This window comes from Hippocampus zosterae, chromosome 4 (genome assembly GCF_025434085.1).
Source record: "Hippocampus zosterae strain Florida chromosome 4, ASM2543408v3, whole genome shotgun sequence".
Lineage (NCBI taxonomy): Eukaryota > Metazoa > Chordata > Actinopteri > Syngnathiformes > Syngnathidae > Hippocampus > Hippocampus zosterae.
Window position 1 is genome coordinate 17961093 of NC_067454.1, and position 24036 is coordinate 17985128.

Below are 24036 nucleotides of genomic sequence, written 5' to 3' on the forward strand. Positions count from 1 at the left end.
TATTTATAAGCGCCTTTCAAAACACTCAAGGACACCTTACAATGCTTAATATGGAGTTCACTGTATCTCTTAGCAAACGATACTAATAAATGACAGACAAAATCAAAAAGAGCAAAAATATTATTTGATTTTCAAATGATTTTTTTTCCCCAAGTACTCACAACAGTACACTTAAATGGAAAGACATTCGATTGCATACATTCAGAATGATTATGAAACAATGGTTATCTAAACAAAACCTTAAATATATCTAAACTAAAATAAAATATGTCATGGGTAAGCTTAACAACACAATATTTTACATTTTTACTTTAAAACATAAAATAGGGTTGCCTATTATTATAACAGTTCATGCTCTTAAATCATTGATGAAATGTTGTTTTATTGCCAAAAATACAGATGAATGATATTGGATTTGTACTAAATACATTTATTTCACAGTAACAGGTCATGGGTCCACCGGACCTGCATGTACAGGTTACTTGAAGGGATCTGACTGTGGTTGCAGGATGTTTGATGTGTTCATCTTATGCATTTAAAACAATCCATAAGAGTCCATTATTGATATTGTGACCCCAGAAAGAGTCAGAAAAGTATTTCCTTGTAGTGGCATGAGGGTTGCTTTCCGCTGATTAGTAACCCCACTACTTTGCTTCACATCTAAAGGTTCTGGAGCGGTCCTTGAACGTGGGATTATTTCAGCCGAAGCATTCATTCCAAGCACGCACATTCGTGGGCGAGGACCTCACGAGTAGAAGGTAAGCACACTCTTGTGGTTGCCTCTGATGAGGATAGTGGGTGGGAGGTCCTTGGTCAGAATGTCCAACCAGGCCATGTAGAGGAAGTCAGAGATGGTTTCCTTTCGTGCGATAGGCATGCTCCTGCACAGGGGTCAGAGACTCTGAGTCAGATTTTTTTAACAGGTGACTTCATGTGGTTGTTACAGTGCTAAAACTGTTGAACTTACACCACAATGAGGTTGGCTGATTTGGAGTTCTCCTGAAGCAGTTCATTCAGTCGAACCTGCAAATTGGTCTGTAAAGCAGAAGCGGTTTTGGCCCTTAATGACTTTCAACAATTCCTGGGTGCACTGTACAGTAACAAGATCTGTTTTTTATGCACTCCTGTAAGAGCAGGTGGCAGTGTCTCAATTTGCATACTTTTGCACATGAACGGCAATTCCAAATGTAAATGCGGTTGCTAATTCTGTCCACCAGAGGGCGCTTCGACACCCACTTTAAATGAGTTTGGCGCCTGATATTGATACACTTGTGAAGGCTATAAGATGCCAAGTTTCAGGCGTGAACTAACCCCACTTCATATAGAGTGTTGTGCCACCTTGATTGTTAGGAGTAGAGTTCAGTGAAATAACTGAAGTATAAACTGTAAAGTTCTGTGAAATAAATGTTTCTACCGTAGAAACATTTTAAGACATTGGCTGTCAATGGCTTCAGTTCAAAAGAGGTTGGTGTGGCGGAACCCTTTAATGTTTTTTTTCCCATACACTGCCACAACTTGTGTTTATGTAAAGGCATGAGGACAAGTGCACCGTCTTTCTGAAAGTTCCTACTTTAGTTTGTATGGTGTGATGTGTCAGTCGAGGTTGTCAAGATTTCCAGAAGAATGTGGAAATGTATGTCAAATGAAGATCATTTTGAGAAACGCAGTCAGTCTTTTAAATCTAAAACCATCCTGCAAATTCTCCAATTCAAGACGATGTAATCATGCGTGTGTTCATTTACCTTCTCCTCAAATTCATCCAACTCATCATCGGTAATCTTCCAAGGCTGTGTTTTCCGCATGGCTTCAACCTGCGTGCTTTCTTTGGTCCTCTCATGAAGGCGGAAAGGTTCGATCATGTCATCCAACTTCTTCAAGCTGAGAACATACGAATACGAACATGAGGCACCTTGGTCCCGCATTGGACCAAGGAGATTTTCCAACACATACCTTTCGTTACGGGGTTTGACATGGATGTCATCGATGACTATGATGTCAGTGCAATTAATTCGGAATTTCTGCAGGAGCGACGTCATCCTACAAGACAGAAAAGGCACATGATTAACTGTTAATTGTATGTTTATTCACCGCCCAGGAACATCTCCTCTAATTTCATCCCATCGCCCGTGGCACACCACATCGACAGTTACCGGTAATCAAACCCATGCTCGTTAGACAATAATTTATAGTGAAACAATGAGCTGATTTCCCTCACTCCTGTTTATCCAGCTCGCTGCGTCCGGGCTGCCCTGCAATGAAGATCCTCATTTTGCAGTCTTTCCACTTCTTCCTGGTCGTGAGGATGTATGGCAGCAGCAGTGTGAGACCTGAGAGAAAGGAAGGAATAAGAGTGAAACAAGTTGCTTTTATTGTATGGATTATTATGATTTACATTTTGAAATTTGTGGTAAATTTGTGCTATTTTCGCATGGAAAATGACGCAACTTCAACGTGAGAGCCAACATGTAGACAGTGGATTTGTGCTGGCATGGCTGCTTTAGAGTGCCTATTTGCTATGGTGGGAATTAGCACTAAGGTGTCCAGGTGGGATATTCTCCCGCCACCAGAGGCTTTAAGCAGATTCGTCTTTGCGGCTTAAACATAATCATGTGTTATCATAAGCAAGATGCCAGCCGATGTTGTATCCATTTTTCAGTGGGGCGTGGTTTCACGTATTCAGCGGACACAGTGTTCGAAAACAGCTTGCTTTCGCAAGATTGTGAAACCTCATCTTCAATATATACTTGGCGCTTCTTTCAGCCATTCAAATTTGGCAGTGTTGGAATAACCTCACCGTGGTGTGTGAAAGACGTTTATGATCACTTTGCAGTCACTTGGAGTTTGAACATAATCTGTTTCGGCGCACTGCACCGTCAAGTTTTTGTGTAATTTTTGAGCCAACATATTTTTATTCTAATTGATTCACGCAATCAGGAATTAAAGTATAATTTTGTCAAAATACAAAATTAATTAAAAAGCAAAAAAAAAAAAGCCAAATTAAAAGTCGCCCATCCTTAATACTTCCTAATTGAGTTCTTTACAAATAAACACCGGTCCATCAGCCATCGAGTTAACTCTGACATGATAAGATGTGGAGTCCTTCCAATTTGTTGTCCTTAAGTGATGCGATTTGCACCTGCACGACTGCTGCAAATATTCTGTAGCTCTTTATTAACTGCAAGGAATAAACAACACAAGCGTCACTCACCTCCATCGTCAAAGAGCCACCACACGTCAAGCGTTCCTTTGGGCTGTTTGGTCTTAAACTGAGCACTGGCCTGCACCAGCTTCTCATTCATCTTGGCAACCTGTGCTGGCGGGGGGCCGCATACCGACACTGTGGGGGAGACAACCGATTGCAGGCGTGAGAGTTTGATGAGAGGAGGCATTGTAAATCACTGAGCGAATGGGCAGAAGGAAGACGGAGGAGGAAATGACTGCCTCAGCAGGGAGAGACGTCCATTACATCTAATGTAATTCCACAGAGGCCGGATGCCGATTCGATACAAACAAGACACTTGTCATCACAGGTGGCGAATGTACTCACACTTTGTACTTTAGTAAAGTATAGATACAGCAACTGAAAAAGTACATCTTTTATTTTGGCATTTTTTTCCCCCCCTGGTTAAACAGAGGGTTTTCAAATGCCAGGATGTCAATCAATCAACAGCGGTTGACATTACAACTCTTAGGTTAAGTCTTCTTCAAATCGTCGTCAGCCGAGGAAGTTGAAAAAAGTTATTTTCACAAAAGAAGCAGTAAAACGTCCGGACATCTGTTTTGAACGAAAAGTGTAAACAACAGATGTAAATAAATACAGTAACAAAATTGTTGTATTTGGTTCTACCACTGCTTGTCATTTTAGGAAGATGCAGCCCTGTGTGTATATAGATGCTGAAACAAATATTGGATTACCGGTACTCCCTCAACAAATCTTTTAGTTCACTTATATCCTAATGGAATTCTGGAGCAGTTTCCAAAAACGGATGGAAAGACATTGCTTCCATTTGGCAAATGCTCTTCAAAGCCAAGATCGGAGATTTAAAGTCGCGTTTTGAAGGATTTATCACTTGATACGGGCCTTTGCGAATAGAGTGCATTAAACCTTACCTCGGGTGGTGAGCACTTGCTGAGAGGATTTTCTGGACTTCCTGAACAATCCTTTGGCTTTGACTCCGTTTGACATGAAATCACTCTCCAGCGCCTGTTGCTCTTTTGCTGATTTTAGCATTTCCTCTGAAGAAAACATTTATGATACATTTATGTAGTGGCTATTCATCTTTTTATTGCCATATCGTTACATTTTTTTGAACTGCAATGGACATTGCTGAAAGATGTCTAATATAATGATGCAGTATTATGCAGTACAATTCCACACTGCTGCAAACTACACTTACAATAATGCACTTATAGATAGATATATGTAGCTAGCTAGCAAGCAGCGAACTTTGTTCAATAAGAAAACAAAAGTACAATAAAAAACAATAAGTACATTGTCCCAAAGGGTGCTCCTTGAAACTGATATATATGAGATATATAAAGATGCATCTGACTTTCATACTGACCTTCTGCTTCAACAATATGAGAAACATCAAGTCCCTGGTCCATCCTCAAGATGACTGTGCCATATTCAAAGTCAAATGCATCACTGTCAGAAAAAGAAAAATGTTTAATGCAAGTAAAAGTTCTGTCTTATTTCTTCATAACAACTGTGTGGGAGTTATGTGTAGATATACGTTAATAACTTACTGCAGCACTCCCACATAACTCTGGACTGCTTCAGAACCTGAAGTCTTCCAGTTTCTTTTGAAGCCTATCATTAGTGTGTTGGGCTTCATGCGGCCAAGACCTGAGGCCTGTCAACATGTCAACAAATGGACCTGCATTAGCTCAGCGGACCTGCACTTTGACCACACGCGCACTCAATTTGTGGACCAAACATGACACCACAATTATAGCCGGTACAGTACTGAAAAGATCATTTTCGTAGGTTTTGTATTTCCTCTTTCTGATCCACATTTTCTGGGGTCAATTATGACTTGTTCAACATCCCACCTTTAGGTCAATTATTTTGAAAACAAGCTTGTTGTGGTATTTTTCGTAAACTTGTTTACTGCCCATTGTTCAGAGTCATGTCAGAGCCGGTGACTAACCCGATTGATGAAGTGAAAGGGGGCAAGCACACCGAAATGGTCAAGAAAAATATTATTGTTTTTATTTGGATTCGCCAGCAAACATAATGAAGTCTGTTCCCATATATTCTCCAGTATTTATTTAGGATACAACTGAGCCTTAAATATGAATGGATCCCAATGAGCTGTTAGCAAGGGTTAGAAAGCAAAGAAAACTAATATGACTGCATAGCCATTCGTAAAGGTAAGCATTATGGCCGCATCACTAGAAGACTCCATAATCTGTTTGAATCAGCCAGGAACCCTCGATTGTAGGGCTGTGGATCGGCTATTGTGACCCAAGGAGTTGGTTGACTTAGGCTTTATAGTTATCTTCTCTTTCTTTGTTCATGTGTACAATTAAATACATTGAAATGGTACTTTGTTACTGTTTAATTTTACGGTGCCATAAGTCAACAATGTTTCGGGATTGGGCTGTAAAATATTGTAAACATTTCATTTTATAAAATTGCATTCTTGACAATTAACTTTTATCTACCTTATTTTCTGTCAAATTATTACTGTATATGTTTTATGTTCAATAAACAACCCAAACCGAAACATCAACAAATGTCGACAATCATATTGTTGTCACACCATATCAATTGTGCATCACTCCTAAACTCAAATGAATTGAATCAAACCATTGCACCTTGAAAAAAATATTTTGGAATCCAATCATAACCCGTGCATCGAACAGTCGAGTATTGAATCGGGCTCATGCCAGAGAGTCCTAACTTTTTCCATTAACTTAGGAGACCACAGTATTTGAAAACAAATAAAAGGACCAAAAAGTTGTCCGGTTCCCCAAAGAAAGTTGTGTGGCCGGCTGTTTTATTGCCGCAAGTTAAAAGCAGATCAATCTGGACATTCTGTGTCTTGGGGCCCTCATCCAGAACAGTGTTAATCAATTCTAGCTTTTAAAGTGACGCACTGTTTGAAGTCAGACATCCTGACAATGAAAAGCCTTATCTGAGGTGTGATAGTGGAAGCCATAAGATTGTGTTCCTGCTTCTCATTAACTCATCTTGCCAGCTCCCCCAGAGCATAGCAATAGATACTCGGTGTATCTCTGAGGGACAACAATGGTCAATAAAAATGGCTTCTGCTATGTGTACATTTCATTCTCCAGTTATACGTTAACAAAATAGATTTTTCTGGGTCAGTTGGTTTTTTTTTTTGTGTGTGTGTGTCACCTTATTATACTGACCTGCAGCAGTGTTTCCACTCCTTCCCGAAATTTATCAAATGCTACGGCGGTGTAAAATGCTTTACGTTTCGTCTTCTTCAGCCATTGCTGGTTCTTCTCCACGCAGGCGTTCATTTCTGCCAGGGTCTCTACTCTTGGACCCTGGGCAGATTAAGTGGACAAAAATTGCCTTTGGTGATCTACACAAATCTTTGCGCTTTACAACAATAAGATCGGAGAATGTGACTTTACCACAAAAACTTCACAGGTGAGACAGAGTCCATAGTTCTTCGAAAAAGAGTGAGCCAGATCTAACAGAGCTGGCCTGGTGCGAGTGGCCCCTGTGAGTGCCAAGATCTGAGGCCTGAAGTAAACATCAAAGCAAGAAAACACTTCTTTATTTCAAATAATGGCCACATGTCGGGATTTGAGACTAGCTTTATACTCTGTGGTTCATGTGAATCGTTTCCATCTTGATTTTGTTTTCTTCCAAACCATGGACATGTTGTACGGCAATATGACAGCAGGAGTGTTCTGAAATGGCTTTATTGTGAAAAAATCGTTGAACTACACCGATCAACCATGTACCTGCCCTACCGGTTGTTAACAATTGCACATTTTTGCTTCACTGGTAACATGTCGTTGTCCACCTAGTGAGGACAAAGGTATTTCCTAATGACGCATCTAGAGGGTCTGAGATTTCAACTGCACTAGAAATCAAATTTGGTTTTACTGTTTGTCGTTTGTTTTTGTTTTGTTTTTTGGGGGGGGGGGTCCAATTAAATTCTACCATATGGGTTGTTATGTTCACCCAAATTCCCATGGCCTTCAGAATTAGTAGTGCTGGTCCATGTACCTTAAACTAGATTAACAATGGGACAGATTCTTTAACTACTGGTAATAAGATTTCAAATGTGTCCTAAGGGCCCATGTCAAGTCAAGTCAAGTCAACAGTATTTATAGAGCACTTTCAAACAGCCATCGCTGCATACAAAGTGCTGTACATGGAGCGATTTAACATACACAATAAACAGTAAGACGAAATGGTAATAAAGGCGGTAGAAAGCACCAAGCAGTAAAATCATGCTGAGTCGAACGCCAAAGAATACAAGTGGGTTTTGAGGAGGGCTTTAAAGATGGGCTGCGAGGAGGCTTGCCGAATGTTCAGTGGGAGGTCATTCCAGAGAGAGGGACCAGCAACAGAAAAGGCTCGATCCCCTCTGAGCCTCAGTTTAGTTCTTGGTACTTCTAACAAAGACTGGTCCACAGACCTGAGGCGACGGGCAGGTGTGTAGAGGCGGATGAGCTCAGAGAGGTAAAGTGGCGCGAGATTATTTAGAGATTTGAAAACAAAGAGGAGGATCTTGAAAATAACTCTAAAATGAATGGGGAGCCAATGAAGGGATGCCAGAGTAGGAGTTATATGCTCCCTCTTACGAGTACCAGTCAAGAGGCGAGCAGCGGCATTCTGGACCAGCTGAAGGCGCTTAATGGAGGACTGGCTGACTCCAAAGTACAGGGCATTCCAGTAATCGAGCCGCTATGTGACAAAGGCATGGATTACTATCTCAAAGTGTTCATGTTAGAGGAAAGGTTTTGTTTTGGCCAGCTGTCTAAGGTGAAAGAAGCTGGATTTAACAACGGCACCAATTTGCCGATCGAGTGTGAAATCACTGTCCAGTTTAAGAACCAAGTTGTAACATGTAACAAATGCATCCCACTGCTTAGAAGCATAGTCCTGTACATGCAAATAAATGTAATTTTTTTTCTTTTTTAATCTGCAAACCCTTTACCTGAAGTTTTTGACGTGATCTTCTACTCCGGTTAGAGACAGAGCATTGCTGACCGCACTGACGAACGTCACTGCTTGAGTCGACGAGCCCCAGTTCACGTCTGGAGAGGATCATGACGGGTGAGTGCCACAATACCAGAGGTCAAAGGGCAAAACTAGGCCACCATGCACACAAACCGCTCACCTGGCTTTTTGACAGTGACATAAATGTACAGGAGGATCTCGATAGCGTAAGTGAGCAGTGCTGCCCACCAGTTGATGACAAACATGACAGCACAGCACAGAAGAGCACCCAGCAGGGACAACCACATGTTGTAGTATTTGTATGCTGGTCGCCAACCTGTTGAAATGTGAGCAATGTTAGCAGACAGGTAAGACAGAAATTTAAAGTGATTAAAAAAAAACAGTTTGTGGTCGAAAATTGCAAAGAAGATGAACCAAAATTTGTGCAGACTTTGGGAATAGAGAGGTTGATAAAAGTGCTTGAACAGAAATTTGGAGTGCAAACTTGGTGAGATGCATGGTGAGCAGAGAGTGATGATAAGGCGGGGTCTCATCAACGAGGATGTTATAAATAAACATGGACTAGTGAATTTTGTAGAATATCTGATTAGAATATCAACGGGGTCCGAAAATTTATATTTGTTGATAATACTACAAATTATGTATCATGTACATTGACAGTCAAATCAATTAAATTCTCTCCCAACAGACTGCGGATGGTACATAATTAACCTGTGTGATGTGAGATTACACTACACTAAAATATGCGCATCAACAAAAGGTTAGCAAACAGTGATTTATAAGGCACTCATTAACAGTTTTTACCACAGATGTTTCAATATTTGGAATTTCTGCTTCTTCCTATTTTTTTATTAAATGTATTTTTTTTGTTAACTGGCTGGCAGAAATAATATGAAATTCAGGTGCAGTTTGCAGTTTGTGCATTCTGATTGAACGAAGACCCAAATACAGCGTTTGAAGTATTTCAGTCTACCATAATCTCCTTATATGATAAACATTTTCCATTAACTAAAGTCTCCAAAAAGTATAAAGACCCAAGTAAGCCATGGATAACGAAAGGCATAGAAAACGCATGTAAAAAGAAAAACAATTTATATAAATTGTTTTTAAAATTGAGAACTGAAGAAGCAGAAAAAAATATAAGACCTATAAAAATAAACTAGTAAATATTATAAGAACCAGTAAAAGAGATCATTATCATGCACTATTAGAGCAGAATAAAAGTAACACACAAGAAATACTTAACCAAGTAATCAGAAATAATCCTAAAAAACGGATTATCCAGAGTATTTTATCAAAGGCAAAAATACTATTTTGGAAAAAACTGCAGAAATAGCAACTGAATTTAATGAGTATTTTGTTAACATCGGCAGTAACCTAGCAAAACAAATTCCTGATACAACAAATTTGTTTGAAATAGATAGATACATAGAAAAAAAACCCTCCACAATGTTCCTTACTGCTGTAAAACAAGAAGTATCAAATATTATAAAAACTTTTTAAAATAAAAAGTCAACTGATTGCTTTAATGTTGATATGACAATAATAAAGCAGATTATAGAATATGTAGTGCAACCTTTCACGCACATATACGACCTGTCATCCAAAGCTGGTATCTTTCCATCAAAAATGAAAATTGCTAAAGTTATTCCAATCTCTAAAAGTGGAGAAAGACATCTGTTTACAAATTATAGACCAATATCACTACTACCACAATTTTCAAAAATATTGGAAAAACTATTTTCTCGCAGACTTGATAGCTTTATACAAAAGCATGCGCTGTTAAGTGAAAATCAATATGGCTTCAGGGAAAAACGGACCACCTCAATGGCAGTTATGGAGTTTGTGGAAGCAATAGCCACTAATATAGACAACAAAGAATTTACTGTTGGGGTTTTCTTAGATCTAAAAAAAGCGTTTTACACAATAGATCAAAGTATATTATTGAAAAAACTAGAAAGATATGGCATTAGAGGTGTAGCTTATAAATGGATAAAAAGTTATTTAGAAAACAGATCAGTACGTGCAGTTCAACAAGAAAAAAATCGAATCAACTGAAAATCACTCACGGAGTTCTTCAGGGGTCAGTGCTTGGTCCAAAACTATTCATCTCATATATAAATGATATCTGCAAGGTCTCAAAACAATTTAAATGTGTCCTATTTGCTGATGATACAACTTTCTACTGTTCTGGAATAAATCTGAAACAGCTTCTGACAACCGTAGAAAACAAATTAAACAAATTAAAAAACTGGTTCGACAGAAATAAATTTGTCACTTAACCCCAAAAAAATCAAAGTTAATTGTTTTTGGCACAAGACCAATCAAACACCAAGCTAAAATTATGGTAAACTCAATTGAGTTTCATACGCTCAAAAGAGCATATGTTTCTCGGATTAGTAATAGACTTAAAACTATGTTGGAAGCCACATATCGATACTGTAAAAAGAAAAATAACCAAAACCGTAGGGATCCTCTACAAAACCAAGGAAGTGCTAAATTTGAGATCTTTGTACACATTATACACTTCATTATTATTACCATATATGACCTACTGTGTGGAAATATGGGGAAATGCCTGCAAAACAAACACACTCCCTATTCTCAAACTACAAAAAAAAGCAATTCGAATTATTAATAGATCAAAATACACGGAACTCACAAATTCACTATTTATTAAATTAAATACAATGAAATTTTATGACCTGGTTGACTTTAAAATCGCCCAATTAATGTACAAAAGCACACAATAACCTGCTCTGCCAAAACATTCAGAAGTTTTTCGAAATTCGAGAAAGCAGCTATGATTTAAGAGGTACCAACTTATTCAAAAAACTCAAAACAAGAACAAACATCAAGCAAAGAAGTGTATCTCTCAAAGGTGTTAATCTGTGGAATAATCTCGAAACGGACCTGAAAATGAGTAAATCGCTTGCTGAGTTCAAAAACAAATTAAAAAAAATAGTACAAACAACCTACATCAATCAGAGTTAAAATGATAAATACTAAACATTAAATATAATGATAAGTCAGAACTAAGTTGATAAATTGAGAAAGTTATTGAAATATCCATTTTGAATACAAGAGAAAATTGACACAAGAGTGCCAGGGTGTGGATGTATATAATCCCGATACAAACCAAAAGTTGTAAAAATATCACGGTTAAGGGTAAAGTATGAGCCTTAATGGAGACTTCTTTCTTCTTACTTTTTTTCTTTTCTGATTGATTTAAAAATGATTTATTAGATATAAACACATAACGGGGTAGGACTAGATACGTTTTTTACTTCTTCCTACTCCCTTGAACATAATAACTGTGTTGAATGAAGACTGATTTCTTTCTTTTTACTATTTTATCTACCTTATTTTGTGACAAAATATTACTGTATATGTTTTATGTTCAATAAACAAATAAACAAAAAAACCTGGAAGAATGTAATCCTATTGTTTTAAAACTCATTCGGTACTCACCTGGGGACTTTGCGTAGGACGCATGGAAGCAGGAGAAATTGATAAGTGCGTAAGAGGCCAAGAAGAAGTTTGAAATGATGGGTGCGATGACATTGAGATTCCCTATGGAGAAAAAAAGATTGGACAAATTGGAATAGCATTCATAAAACATTTTCAATTTCAAGACTGCTGAATACATATGTATTTTAGTTGTAGTTACTGCATGGCAAAAAAAAAAACCATGAGGACAACTGAACAGACCGATGAGAATGAAGGCCACAGAAATGAGAAAGGTGAGGATGTAACCACGGAGGGGCTCGTCGTTCTTGCCGTGTCCTTTGGCAAAGAAGTGCAGGGCCTTGTAGATGTTGTCTTTGCACAGCGCCTGAGGCACAGATCAAAATGAAGAGTCAAGGGCAGTGTTGTACTTGAATCATATCCAAACGGGACCTAAATTTGTCAAATCCTGCAAAGTAAGTTGTATGCAGTGGTGCCTTGAGAATTTAAATTCCATGACCATGTTTGTAACTTAAAACATGCTTATCTCAAATCATTTTTCACCATTGAAATGAATGGAAATGCCAGTAATTCATCCCAGGCTCACTCCCCAAAACATTTTAAAATTGTCATTTGTTTAAAAAAAAGGAAAATAGCACTCAATAATATTCATTCATTCATTCATCTTCCGAGCCGCTTGATCCTCACTAGGGTCGCGGGGGTGCTGGAGCCTATCGTTTGATAAAAACATAGTGATACCAAAATTAAATAGAATGTAAAGATTTGTTCTTGGGTAAGTGATTTGCTCAATTTCGTTGGGCCTTCACTGGGCAGTAAAAGAAATGAAGGCATGCAATATGATATTTTTGCTTCAGTGGGCGATAGGCTTACTGAAAAATTCGAAAGTCAGGTCCCTTGTTTCTCAAGGTCTCACTGTAGTCCCATATTGAGTAAATGTTTGGGAAATGACTGACCTGGAAGACTTTGGGAGCACTAACAAGAGAAGCCAGTGCGGATGAGAGCGTGGCTGAAAAAGTTCCAGCGATGATCAGGGGTCCAAAGCCTGACACCAGAGTCATCACCTGACACACACATCAATAAAAAGAGCACCTCATGAGAACCCTCATACAGTACGCAAGGCTGACACTTAGTATGAGCCTTTTACCTGGAAGTTGTTCATCGCACCAAATTTGCATGTTTCCACTGCGCAGGAAGAAAAATTGTAGCCGAGCTCACAGGCTGCGACAGCTGAACCTCCACATGACACTCCGGGTGTGATGAGGTCAGTTGCGTTTCCTGTTGCATCACGCACAACGCTAGCAGCTGACGAGAGAATTATAAAAAATAATAATAATAATTTAGAATTATTTTTTTATTATTTCTCATAAGGAAAATTGAATCAAAAGCAAAAGTGTAGTTTGAACTCCCTCAAGAAATGGATTGTGTTGCGGTCAGCTATACACATTCTATTAATTTTTTTGTTGTTTTGTTTTTGTTTTTAGTTTTTTAATGTAATGTTTTACTTACAGACAGACAGGGCCACACCCAGGTAGGTGATCCCAGTGATCAGAATAGCCAATAAGGTGCCTTTAGGAATGGCTTCCTGGGGATCCTGGAAAGGAGCACAAATCTTCATTGGCCAATTTCACATTTGTAGTCACAGTGACAATAAAATGACTCTAAAAAGAAGATAGAGTGTTGGGGAATGTCCATTTGATTGTAAGGGAAAAGTTACCCGTAAGTCACCGGAAATGTTGGCTCCTGCCAAGATTCCGGTTGCAGCGGGGAAAAATATGGAAAACACCGAAAAGAATGACTCTCCTTGCCTGAAATCCGGTGGAAAATTCTCTAAAAAGATATTCGCTGTGAAGAAAAATAAAGAGAAAAGCACATCAAATGTGCTCTTGGAATAAATACACATAGGCCTGAGATATGAGTCACTCAATTTAGGATTTTTTGAGCCGTTATCAAGCCATTTTAATTATTATTAGTTTAATTATTTTTTTAAATGTATATATATATATATATACATGTGTGTATTTTTTGTTTCGAGCACAAACTTGAGCGCTGTATGGTGGTTGTGAACTCAATTTAACTACCGGTAACTCCACAAATTGCAGCAGTTTGGAAAATAGTGAACAAGTCATCAAAAACACTCATCGTTAGTAGATGATTAGATGCTGTAGCAGCTCAGCTAACTTCATGCCTTTGTGGGGGCCATGTTCGCTAGGGTGATTTTCCCATCAAAGGCAATGCATCAACATTGAAATGAAGTCATATTGTGCACAATTCTCAACCGATTTCCATGAGGTTTACTCTTTTGTCAATGCCAAAACGTGTGCTATCAATACAGAACATCTGAGACAAAAGTTCCCAAAATATTGCTACTCTTGAAAGATTATTCCCAGTACACTTGTTGTAATTGTACAGCGTTATACGCAACCAAATGCAACACAGCGTGCCGGCATCCATTTTTTTTTCAGTTTCCTTGATGTCCACGCAGCTCAAAAGGAGCATCTCGTATCGATGTTCGTATCCATTACATACATCACACTTACAGTAGTGATGAAACTATTCTTCTTCGTTTGTATCCTCTATTATACTGACCTCCGGTGTCCAAGAAATGCACACCAGAAAGAGCATCACAATGAATTGAAACGTAGCATTAAATCATGATGTGCAAATTGTTAAATTATCTACATTGTACTTAATTATGCTAATACTCTGTTTTTGTTTACTAAGTACAACATTTTAGAGTGCAATTTTCTTAATTAAATTAAATACACAAGCACAACAATTTATATCTCAAGGCACCACTGTAGTGCATCTGCTGAAAATGTACATGCTGATAAGTCTGTAAAATTGTTTTCTTACCGTCATAATTAAATACCCCCTTGGACTTCTTGTCTTCGGTGGGAGGAATGAAAGTACCCACAAATACATTGACAATAGCTGCCAGTAGGATGAAGAGTAGAACTATCTGAGCCTGTGGGTGGCAACAGGATTTGGTTGAATTTATTGCAATGCAACACCTAAACATTACCACAATATGCCTGAGGGCTTTCAAACGAAATATTCAATGTGACGCTAACCTTGGCTTCCCATTCCATTCCGGCTACAGATATGCCCAACAGCAGCACCACTGTGATGACGCCAATGATTCTAATGTCATTTAATGGATCCACCATGAGTACATCGTGCTCCTGAAGCGAGAGAACACAATTCAACGTCACATATGAGCAACAGTAGCAGTCAGTTTTTGTGCTCAGGTATTATCTCACAGCTTCTTTGTGAAATTCCTGTTTTCAAACCACTGTAATGACTAACAGAGCCATGTGAATGGTGCTGTTCAATCGTTTTAACTTTGAGACCACCGTAGTTTTTGAGAAGAAGATAATGGTTGGGCTGTGAATCTTGGCTTCCCACGTCGATTTGATGGAGAGAAATTCCAACACATTTGAAGTCAGACGTGTTTTGGCACCTCATACTTTGATCGAGTACTGTCTATATTGTATGGTAGAAACAGCGGATGTGTCACAGTAGGGAGTAGAAAGTGTGTTTTGGGAATGCTAGAAATGTTAGAAAAGATCGTGTGGTGAGTCAGCATTGCTCATGGTTGAGTACTGAAGCCTGCGCTAATTTTTGGTCAGGACAGATTTGGGTCGGTACTATTGAGTTGAGTATCAACGTACTAGAAATCAAAGGGCACCATTTTTCTATGTCTAAACTGATCTTTGTAATTTGTGAGTGTGCTAATTTGTTTAAATCTTACGGCTCTTTTTTTGTGCCGGTCTTAAGTCTAGCGCAAATCGCAGTTTAACTGTGCGCTTGGGTGGAGTTTTCTTCCTTTTGTTATTTTGCTAGACTTTGCACAGGTAAAATTGGGCTTTTGCATTAAAATTGGCCATAAAATTGGACGTTTGCCACGTTGCGGGATGGAATGTTGCCGACTTTGTTTGTTGACCAGTCTTTGTTAGAAGTACCAAGAACTAAACTGAGGCTCAGAGGGGATCAAGCCTTTTCTGTTGCTGGTCCCTCTCTCTGGAATGACCTCCCACTGAACATTCGGCAAGCCTCCTCGCTGCCCATCTTTAAAGCCCTCCTCAAAACTCACTTGTATTTTTTGGCGTTCGACTCAGCATGACTGAGATTTGTTCTTGATTTTACTGCTTGGTGCTTTCTACCGCCTTTATTACCGATTTGAACTAACACCGATGGATTTGGTGTTTATTTTGTCCAAACACATTCTCTGGGCCTTGAAAGAAAATTCTCTAAAACAGCTGGCAATATGGGCAACACTGCTTTGAAATAGGCTGGGAGTGACTGAATTGAACACTGCTTTGGATTCATTAATATCCCCTCTACGCTCTAATACCCATTTATAATGGCTCCATACATAAGAGTGCTGGGCTAATTAAATTAAACATTTGTGCATTGACCAGCGGCGTTTTCATATTACCTTGAGTAAATCCACAACGGTCTCAGCAAATCCAACAACATACATGGCTACAGCCACTGCATTGGCAAAGGCAAAAATCAGGCCGATGGAACCACCAAACTCTGGTCCCAAGCTGCGAGATATCAGGTAATACGCCCCTCCTGAAAATTTCACACAAAGTAGAGAAATCATCTTCATGCAGTTCATTATTTGGTATCTGATGGAGTGTTTTGACTTACCTCCCCTGACCACACCATTAGTGCAAATGGCTGACATGGAAAGGCCGGTGATTGTTGTCACCACACAGCTAAGAGCAATAACCACTATTCCCAAACCTAAAATGTGCACAAATCATTATTTTCAAATGGACACATACAACAGCCATACATTTTTTGTCAAGCTCTTTGTTTGCAAAAATCAAACCTACAGTCACCTTTGCACACAGTCGCAAAGAGGCCCGAGGCTGTAGGTTATCGTCAATTGATTTAGCTACTGCATCAGTCTTAGCAAGCTTTTCAAAACACCTTCAAACAAAAGCTGGAGCTGATCAATACATTTTTGTGCAAGGAAAATACACTCTGCCCCCAGTCCCTCTGCTTTATCTGTATTCAGTACATAGTTTCTCACAAAGGTGAATATAGCCCTCACGTTTTTGTTTCTATTTTATGATATCTTTCCGTGGGACTTGGGGAGCGAAAATGGCTCATTGGGCCCAGTCTAGACATTTTCACTTGGGGGTGTCCGCACTTCTGTTGCCAGCGGTTTTAGCCACTAACAGCTGTGTGATGACGAGTTAATAACAGCGACCCGCCAGGCTTCTCATTCAGTCTCCACCATGTTGGTTATTGCTGTCTTGTCTATGTTCCTCTGAACGAGTTATAACTGGGAAGTAAATTCCTTGTGTTTATTGCATACTTGGCCAATGAATCTGATTCTGATTCTGATTGAAGGGGACAGTAAATGCACACAAAGCTTCAACCTTATATTGTAGCAAAGTGTAATTCTTCAATGTTGTCCCCTTACTCATATTTGTAGAATGTTTTTCACACACTGGCGGAAAGTAATCCATTTCAAATGTATTTCATGGTCCAGTCTGAGACTGTTGGGAATGTTGGCTTGTCTTAGTTCGAGCTTAGGAAGTTCAATCACCGAACATTCGAGTCAAACACAAACACTGCTTTTTACCACAATCAACTCGGGTTTGTTTTGTGTTGTTTTAATGGATCATTTGATGATCAGCAGGACAAAACCTGATCATATCTGTCTGTGAAATCAAACTTCCTAGTTCTCTCAAAAGCCACATGAGTGCTACACTCAATTCCCTATAAGTTTTCCTTATGTATTTTTTACATAACATGTTGAGCAGACACATTTGCTTGTGATCAGTCACTCCCGTCATTGCTTTCATACAATAGCTACTGTACCACAAGCACAGGTATGTAGGCCAATAGCTAAATCAACATCACTCAATTCCAATCAGGAGATGCTGAACTGGACTAATTGTGTGCAGCAGCACTAACTCACCCCAGCCAGCCTGTCCAAACACCCAGGACAGGCGGATGAACAACATGACTCCCCAAATGTTCAGCATGCATCTCACCTGTGGACCACAAATGTCATGGGTGAGCCCTTGATCTATCATCGTAAGTTAAAACAAATGGGCAGTGTGTCATTTACGAACGCATTTGCCTGTAGGTCTGAGGGATTCCGCCTGACTTGCAGCTGCTAATGATGGGGTTTTTTTTCACCTTACTGGCATGACATTTTCGTGCGCAAGCATAATAAGGGCACAGGCACGTTCATGTTACTAGTGAAGCAAAGCTGTACTGGAGTTAACCTCTGTGCTATTAGTTATACCTGTACTAGTGAAATATTAGATTTTAACCAGTATATTTTTATAATGTCGCTAATTGTACTACAACAAATGGCACACACTTGTCAACTAGTACACAGTTTAGCCTCGCTAGCAACAGTTATTCTACTCGTGGGCTCGATTTATTTGACTAGTCTGCCCCAGTTGTTGCAATTGTGCAAAGAAATGTCGTACTGTAGTGTTTGGTTGTAGTGGAGAGAAACCTCAATGGTAAGACATAGTCATTCGAGCAGTTTGTAGTATTGTCATACAGTAGTGGAAAATACATCAGTAGTAAGACAGTTGGTCTTTTAGTCCGCCCTAGTTGCTGTATTACGGTACACAAGTGTTTGGTTGTACTGGACAAAAACGTCACCAGTATGACATGTAGTTGGTCTGCAAGTGTATTCTAGTCATTCTACTAGTGCACAGAAGTAACCTAAAAGTTTAAGGCAATTGTGGAAAAAATGTCACTGGAAAGAAGACATAGGCATTCCACTACCAATTTGTAGTCATTCTACAAGTGCAGACAAATTTCATTCAGTAGGTGAAGAGAGTGGTGGAAAAATGGCACCAGGAAGAGATAGTCGTTCTACAAGTGTGCTGAATTGTCTTACTAGTGCGGGTAAAGAGCGTTCCAATGCATGGACAGTTCAACGAGCTAGTAGGATATTAAATAAACCTTCATGTCATTTTCCATATACTCTGCTTCTATAAAGCAATGGCAACCTGTTACGGCGCAGCCTAACTTACCAGGACACCTCTGATCCAGCCGAACTTTACAGCTCCTTTGCCACTGTCAAAGTGAACGGCAGACTCCACATCATCCGAGGGGGTGCCGTCGCTCCCCTCACAGTCATCCTCCACCGTGTCGGGAACAGAGATGGCTCCGTTCTGTTGGAAAGGCGTTAGAGCAGAGTAGGGTCCATTTAAACCTTAATGGGGTTTGCTTAGAAGTAGAATGTGCATGTTTTTGTCAGGATCAAGATTATCAATCATTTGTCAATTGATTATGCTGTGTATGCGTGCCCTCGAGAACTAAAGAGAAAAACACAAAACTGATTTTAGCGTCCTATGAAGACAAATACAGAGCATTAAACGACTGACTTCCCAGCATCTTGTTTAGTCTGACCTCACTCATGCGTTTAATTTCGTTGTTGTCATAGCGTCGGTGTCCTTTTGAATTCGGTCAATTGCACTCTGTGCAATTTTGATTTTATTCAGTTCAAAACTATGTGTCCAGGCCATTCATCCATTAGAGAACTGTTTGCGCCATTTTTTGTTGACGGATGACCTTCCACGTTTTTGATTTATTTCGAAGTTTGACAGCAGGCAGAAGTACTGAAAAAAAAGTCCAGAAAGGCTAATACAGTCACGCCTATAAAACAAAATCTCTTTTGCAATAGAAAGTGTTATAAAGGTCAAATAAAAGAAGCAGTAAAAGGCACAAGTGTGTCAAACACTTAAATGAAAGAATAACTTCCAGCGCCTTGTTTTCATTTTCACAAGTCTTTCAATTTAATACGTGAAATGTGGTATGGACTAGTGAGAGGAGGTACCAATACATCGTTACTGTACTTCAGTAGATATTACAGGTTTCTGAGCTTTATTAGAGTATCTGACAACTTTTTTTTTACTTTCACGTACTACTACCTACAACTAAAAACAGGTATCTCTTCTTTGTAGTCCTGACTTTCTTAAAGGAGGCTCATTGCGTTTTTTGTAACCTCTATGGATGACATCACAAGATGTAAAAAACAAAACAAAACAAAAAAGGACATAACTAAATAGAAAGGCTAAGTGAACTGCAGTTGGAATCTTGAGCAATTGTAATCTTTGGGTTTTTTTAAGGCAGGAACAAAAGAAATAGCAGCAGCATGGAAAAACATATACCAGGGAGGAATACATGACAAAGTGTAAGGTGGTGGTGTGAGCCGTGGAGGAAACCAACCCTGGACATGTACCGCCAGACAGCCGAAGGAGCAAAGACCTCTCGAGTTTCCTCAACAACGAAATACGAGTTCCTCAACTTCACCATGAGCACAGTTCATGAAAACAAAAATGTTCTCCGGATGTTTAAGGTAAAAGGGTGGCCAACTGACATAGTTAATTAAAGAGGCTCCACCATGTGGCGTGATACCATACTATAACAATGGACTGTTACAAGAGTCAAAACATTTGGAGAAGCAAGATCCATGGCGACATGGCCTTGTCACAGTGACTACCTTGTGCCTGGTCCCATGCTAAACCAAATAAATAAATAAATAAATAAATAAAAATACAGCCTCTGGAATTCAAAAATGGATAATCTAATCCGAAAAGAGATATTTAGGCAAGGTGTATTTTCCCCTTGCTATTATTCACTCATTTAGTATGTTTTTGTTAGTTAAACATGAGCAAATACATGGAAATATGTTTTGTTAGCCTCTCCGGTCATTTTGCACTAGGTAGGTTCATAAATTGTTTTGCGTGCAGAGAATTTACCTGTCACAGTCGGTACATTTTTCCTCTCACTTTAAATAAGTAAGGACTTAAATCAATTTTTTTTCAACAGGAGTACAATAATGAAAAATGACATATCTGATTAAAGAAGTCCATCGTCTAATCTATTGCCCACACTTCTCTTTTCATTTTGACACGTCTACTTGGAGATCTTATTAGTGGATATTTTGAACTGAAATCAAAGTAGTTCCCCACGTAATGAGAGTCAAGGAGATATGCTGAGGAATAATGTACCCGGTAGTTGTACTTTTTTTACTTGAATCTAAGGCAGCTTTTGACAAGTGTTTCCACAAACTGTGGCGCGTTGTATTCTGGTGAGAGGGGCCAGTCCAGTCAGAGTCAATATTTTGGCAGACTCATTTTCAGGAAATCTTGTCACATTGCTCGTATGACTACTTTTTTGACCTCTGATTGTCGGTCAGGACCATGACATCAATTCCAAAATAAGTGTCAGAAAATGGGTTCCCTTCTCAACGTAAATGGCACATATTTGTAACAAAACAGAACAGATCATGAATGAGGAAGAAAGCACAAATTGATTACTCACCTTTTGAAAGACATCGTGCAGCTCCTGCAGCGATGGCCGCACCGCCCGGTGACCACTCATGCTCCCCGCATTACGATAGAAGTCAATGTTGGGTACGCGGTCTAAAGTGTCATGGCCGAAGGCGCTGACCACCGAGGGCCGGACTGTCCGGTAATCGTCGTCGTTCTTGTAGACCGGCGGCCCATCCAGAGTGGAATCATAAGCGAGGTTATCGTGCTCCCCGCCGTTCGACTTGACCTTCTCCATCAGGAAAGCTGAAGGATCTTTTCGGGTTTAAAGATTCAAGGGAACAACACCTGCAAGGCTTTGATGTCTTCAGGCATCTAAGAATGTCTTTTAAGAAAAGAGCCCTCTGACAACTGGTTTATCGACATATATATTCTTGAGGCAAACGTCTTCCAAGAGCTCCTCCTTATATACAGACTCGAGTCATCTCCGATGGCCCACCTTTATACCCTACATCCCAGGATCATATCCCAGCTATTTCAATTATTGGCTAACTCTCAGGATCAACCCTCAGAAAACCGAACGACGGGTGTCCAACTATGTCCTTGCACAATCACAAAGGCATTGCTTAATGATTTACCAGGCCATAAAACGCCAAATGAGCGATAACGAAGCTCATTGCCTGAACGCTGGAGAATTGATCACTAATATTATTGTCTGAAGTGCAGCACATGTTGTTCAACGGTGGCACTTTATGATGCTATGGGCATTTCCTTTGACCAGAACATGTTTTGGATGAGTCATTGCTGCAGGAAATTCCCATTGAGGAAACTCACATAACTAAGCAGCGCAAAGCTAAGTAGCAGCGGTAATAGAAGACTAATGATGCCTTGATGATTACTTGGATTTAGATCAAGTAGCTTAACGGGATGAAATACAGGTTAAAACTTAGTGAATCTGTTACAGTATTGGCGAAATAAATGCTATTCGTCATACTCTCTGCAGGAAAGTCTTTGAAGGGAAAGCAGTGGTTTGACTTGAAGTGAAGAATTAGCCATAAAATGAGAGTTAATGTGAGACTATGAATTACAGGAACATGCCCAAGGCACTTCTCTACAGCCACATGACTCCCGAATTGCCTTTGAAATACTTTTTAACAGGTAAACTTCCTTATTACTGGCATGCTCTGTGATTTATGCACTAGTGAAAGGCAGTCTAATGACTCGAAATCTGACCTTGGGGCTGCTTTGCAATGTGGAGAAGTAGTTGTCCAGCGTATGTTTTATGTACATATAGAAAGGAAGCAATCCCTGGCAGTAAGGCTTATCAGTATTAGGTTGTAACCCCTTTCTTCAGGAATTGAACTGATTGAGTCAGAAAATTTTCCACACTCGCATCAAGGCTTTCTTTTTTTCTCTCTTCTTATCTTTGTTTTATCAGCTTATAATTTTGACTGACATTAACACAGATATAAAAAAAAATACTGCAGTCTTCTTCGTTGGACAACACCTGGTTCTTGCTGCTGTCTTCCGCCTGGATATAAAAATCCTTCAAACTGGCAGCGCCACTAGACTTTGTGTGTCTGCATTAATTTACAGTCTACAGGTCACCTCAAACAACTGTATACTCCATTTAGGACAGAGCAGTGGGTTGAGCACTCCAAATTGTATCGGCAGCAACGGCGCAGGCAGGAAATCTTCATTATATTGTTGAGGGGGCTCAGGAGACAGTACACTGCAGCCTTTTCTAAGAGGTGGCTCCTCTCACTGCAATGTGAACTCATGAGAAGTGTACATTGCAGAGAACAAAGGAAAAATCCCTGACGTAAAATGAATGCAGTCAGTAAAAGATTCAACTGCTTCTGTGCATCTTAACTGTCATAATTAACTCAAATTCACTAAAAAATAATTGTGATTACTCACGCATTTTTGATCGTTTCTGAATTTCCCATTATATTTTTTTTGTCCTATTTTTCCCCATTTTAATGCTCTCATCAACGTGGAATCATGAATCAGTTGTCTATGTGCAAAATGCAAATATTTACTGAAATAACAATTTCGATTTTCAATTTGACATGAACATTTTTCACTTGGAGCAGTTATTCACACATAATCTCTCACACAATATTACTGTCCATCAACAACAGTGAAAAAAAATATGTTGTCACACAACAGCTGCTTAAACAGCTCTTTTTATGTAATCAAAACAGCAATATAACATTATAAAGTGCACATCTAAGGTAAACTAGTACTCAGCCTATAGTAGATTTAAACCATGTTTGCATACTTCGTTTTTCTCAAGTTTGCTTTGAACACAGCAGTCAGGCGATGTTGATTCTGTTGGTCCTTCTTGCGCGGAAGTCTCTACGGTTTTGTGTAAACATCATTTCGGATGACTGCACTTGGTTCGATGACAACACTGGAGACGTTTTATTTTCAGTATGGTCGCTACGACTGCACCGCTGAAATCTCGACATGCATAAGCGCACCGTCACTGTCAGACGAACATAGAGAAGCTCCACCCGCCTTATTTATATGGACATGGAACACTGTAACCTTCCACACAAAATAGTTCCAAACAAGTAACAATCGCGTCACTGGCATACATCGTATTCGACAGGCTACTTGCTCTTTATTCTTATTACTCTCCCGAAACAGTGTCTTCTCCCACTTGGTGTACCTTTGCCTTCTCTGCTACGTACAATCTCTATACACAGCTTGTAATGGAGGCTCTCACTGGCAATCCGTTGTGCAGTGACTGCAATGCGAATGATTTCAGCTTGAGTCAAGCTGTGGACAATGCTGACAGGCTTGCATGCAGTAGCCATACATTTAGCTATGGCTTCAGCAAATCAGCAAATTTGTTCTTCGTCGTGTCATCCATTTTCTTTGAAATTATCCATTGCTGTCGGTCTGAGACGAGGGGGCGGGGTACTCACGTCAGCTGTATGCTTGGCCATTAAGTGGTATTACAGACTCGACGTGCTATGGTGATAGCTCAGTTTACGACTGCAAAACATATAGGTAACTTTGGTCTTGTCGGTGGAACAATCTGGCAACTTTTTCAAAGTAAACTTTCCATTCATAAACTCTTTAAGTATCCGTTTTAGGTGTCTCGCACTGCCATGG

The 24036-nt window shown here is 39.5% G+C and overlaps 1 protein-coding gene across 1 annotated transcript; it reads right to left on the bottom strand.

The window, feature by feature from the left end:
• Window positions 1–277: 277 nt before the first annotated feature.
• Window positions 278–22773, bottom strand: slc12a1 (solute carrier family 12 member 1). The gene is made up of 26 exons (XM_052063715.1): window positions 20963–22773; window positions 18667–18807; window positions 17586–17661; window positions 16301–16396; window positions 16083–16222; window positions 14716–14826; window positions 14498–14609; window positions 13359–13486; window positions 13151–13235; window positions 12789–12946; window positions 12598–12705; window positions 11888–12011; window positions 11648–11749; window positions 8337–8492; window positions 8154–8253; window positions 6613–6724; window positions 6382–6522; window positions 4750–4856; window positions 4566–4648; window positions 4111–4236; window positions 3209–3337; window positions 2216–2327; window positions 1951–2037; window positions 1743–1878; window positions 968–1035; window positions 278–881 (listed from the first exon to the last, which is right to left on the bottom strand). The coding sequence occupies exons 1-26, from the start codon at window positions 21206–21208 to the stop codon at window positions 746–748; spliced, it is 3120 nt and encodes a 1039-aa protein (XP_051919675.1). The 5' UTR covers window positions 21209–22773; the 3' UTR covers window positions 278–745.
• Between the last annotated feature and the right edge of the window lie 1263 nt (window positions 22774–24036).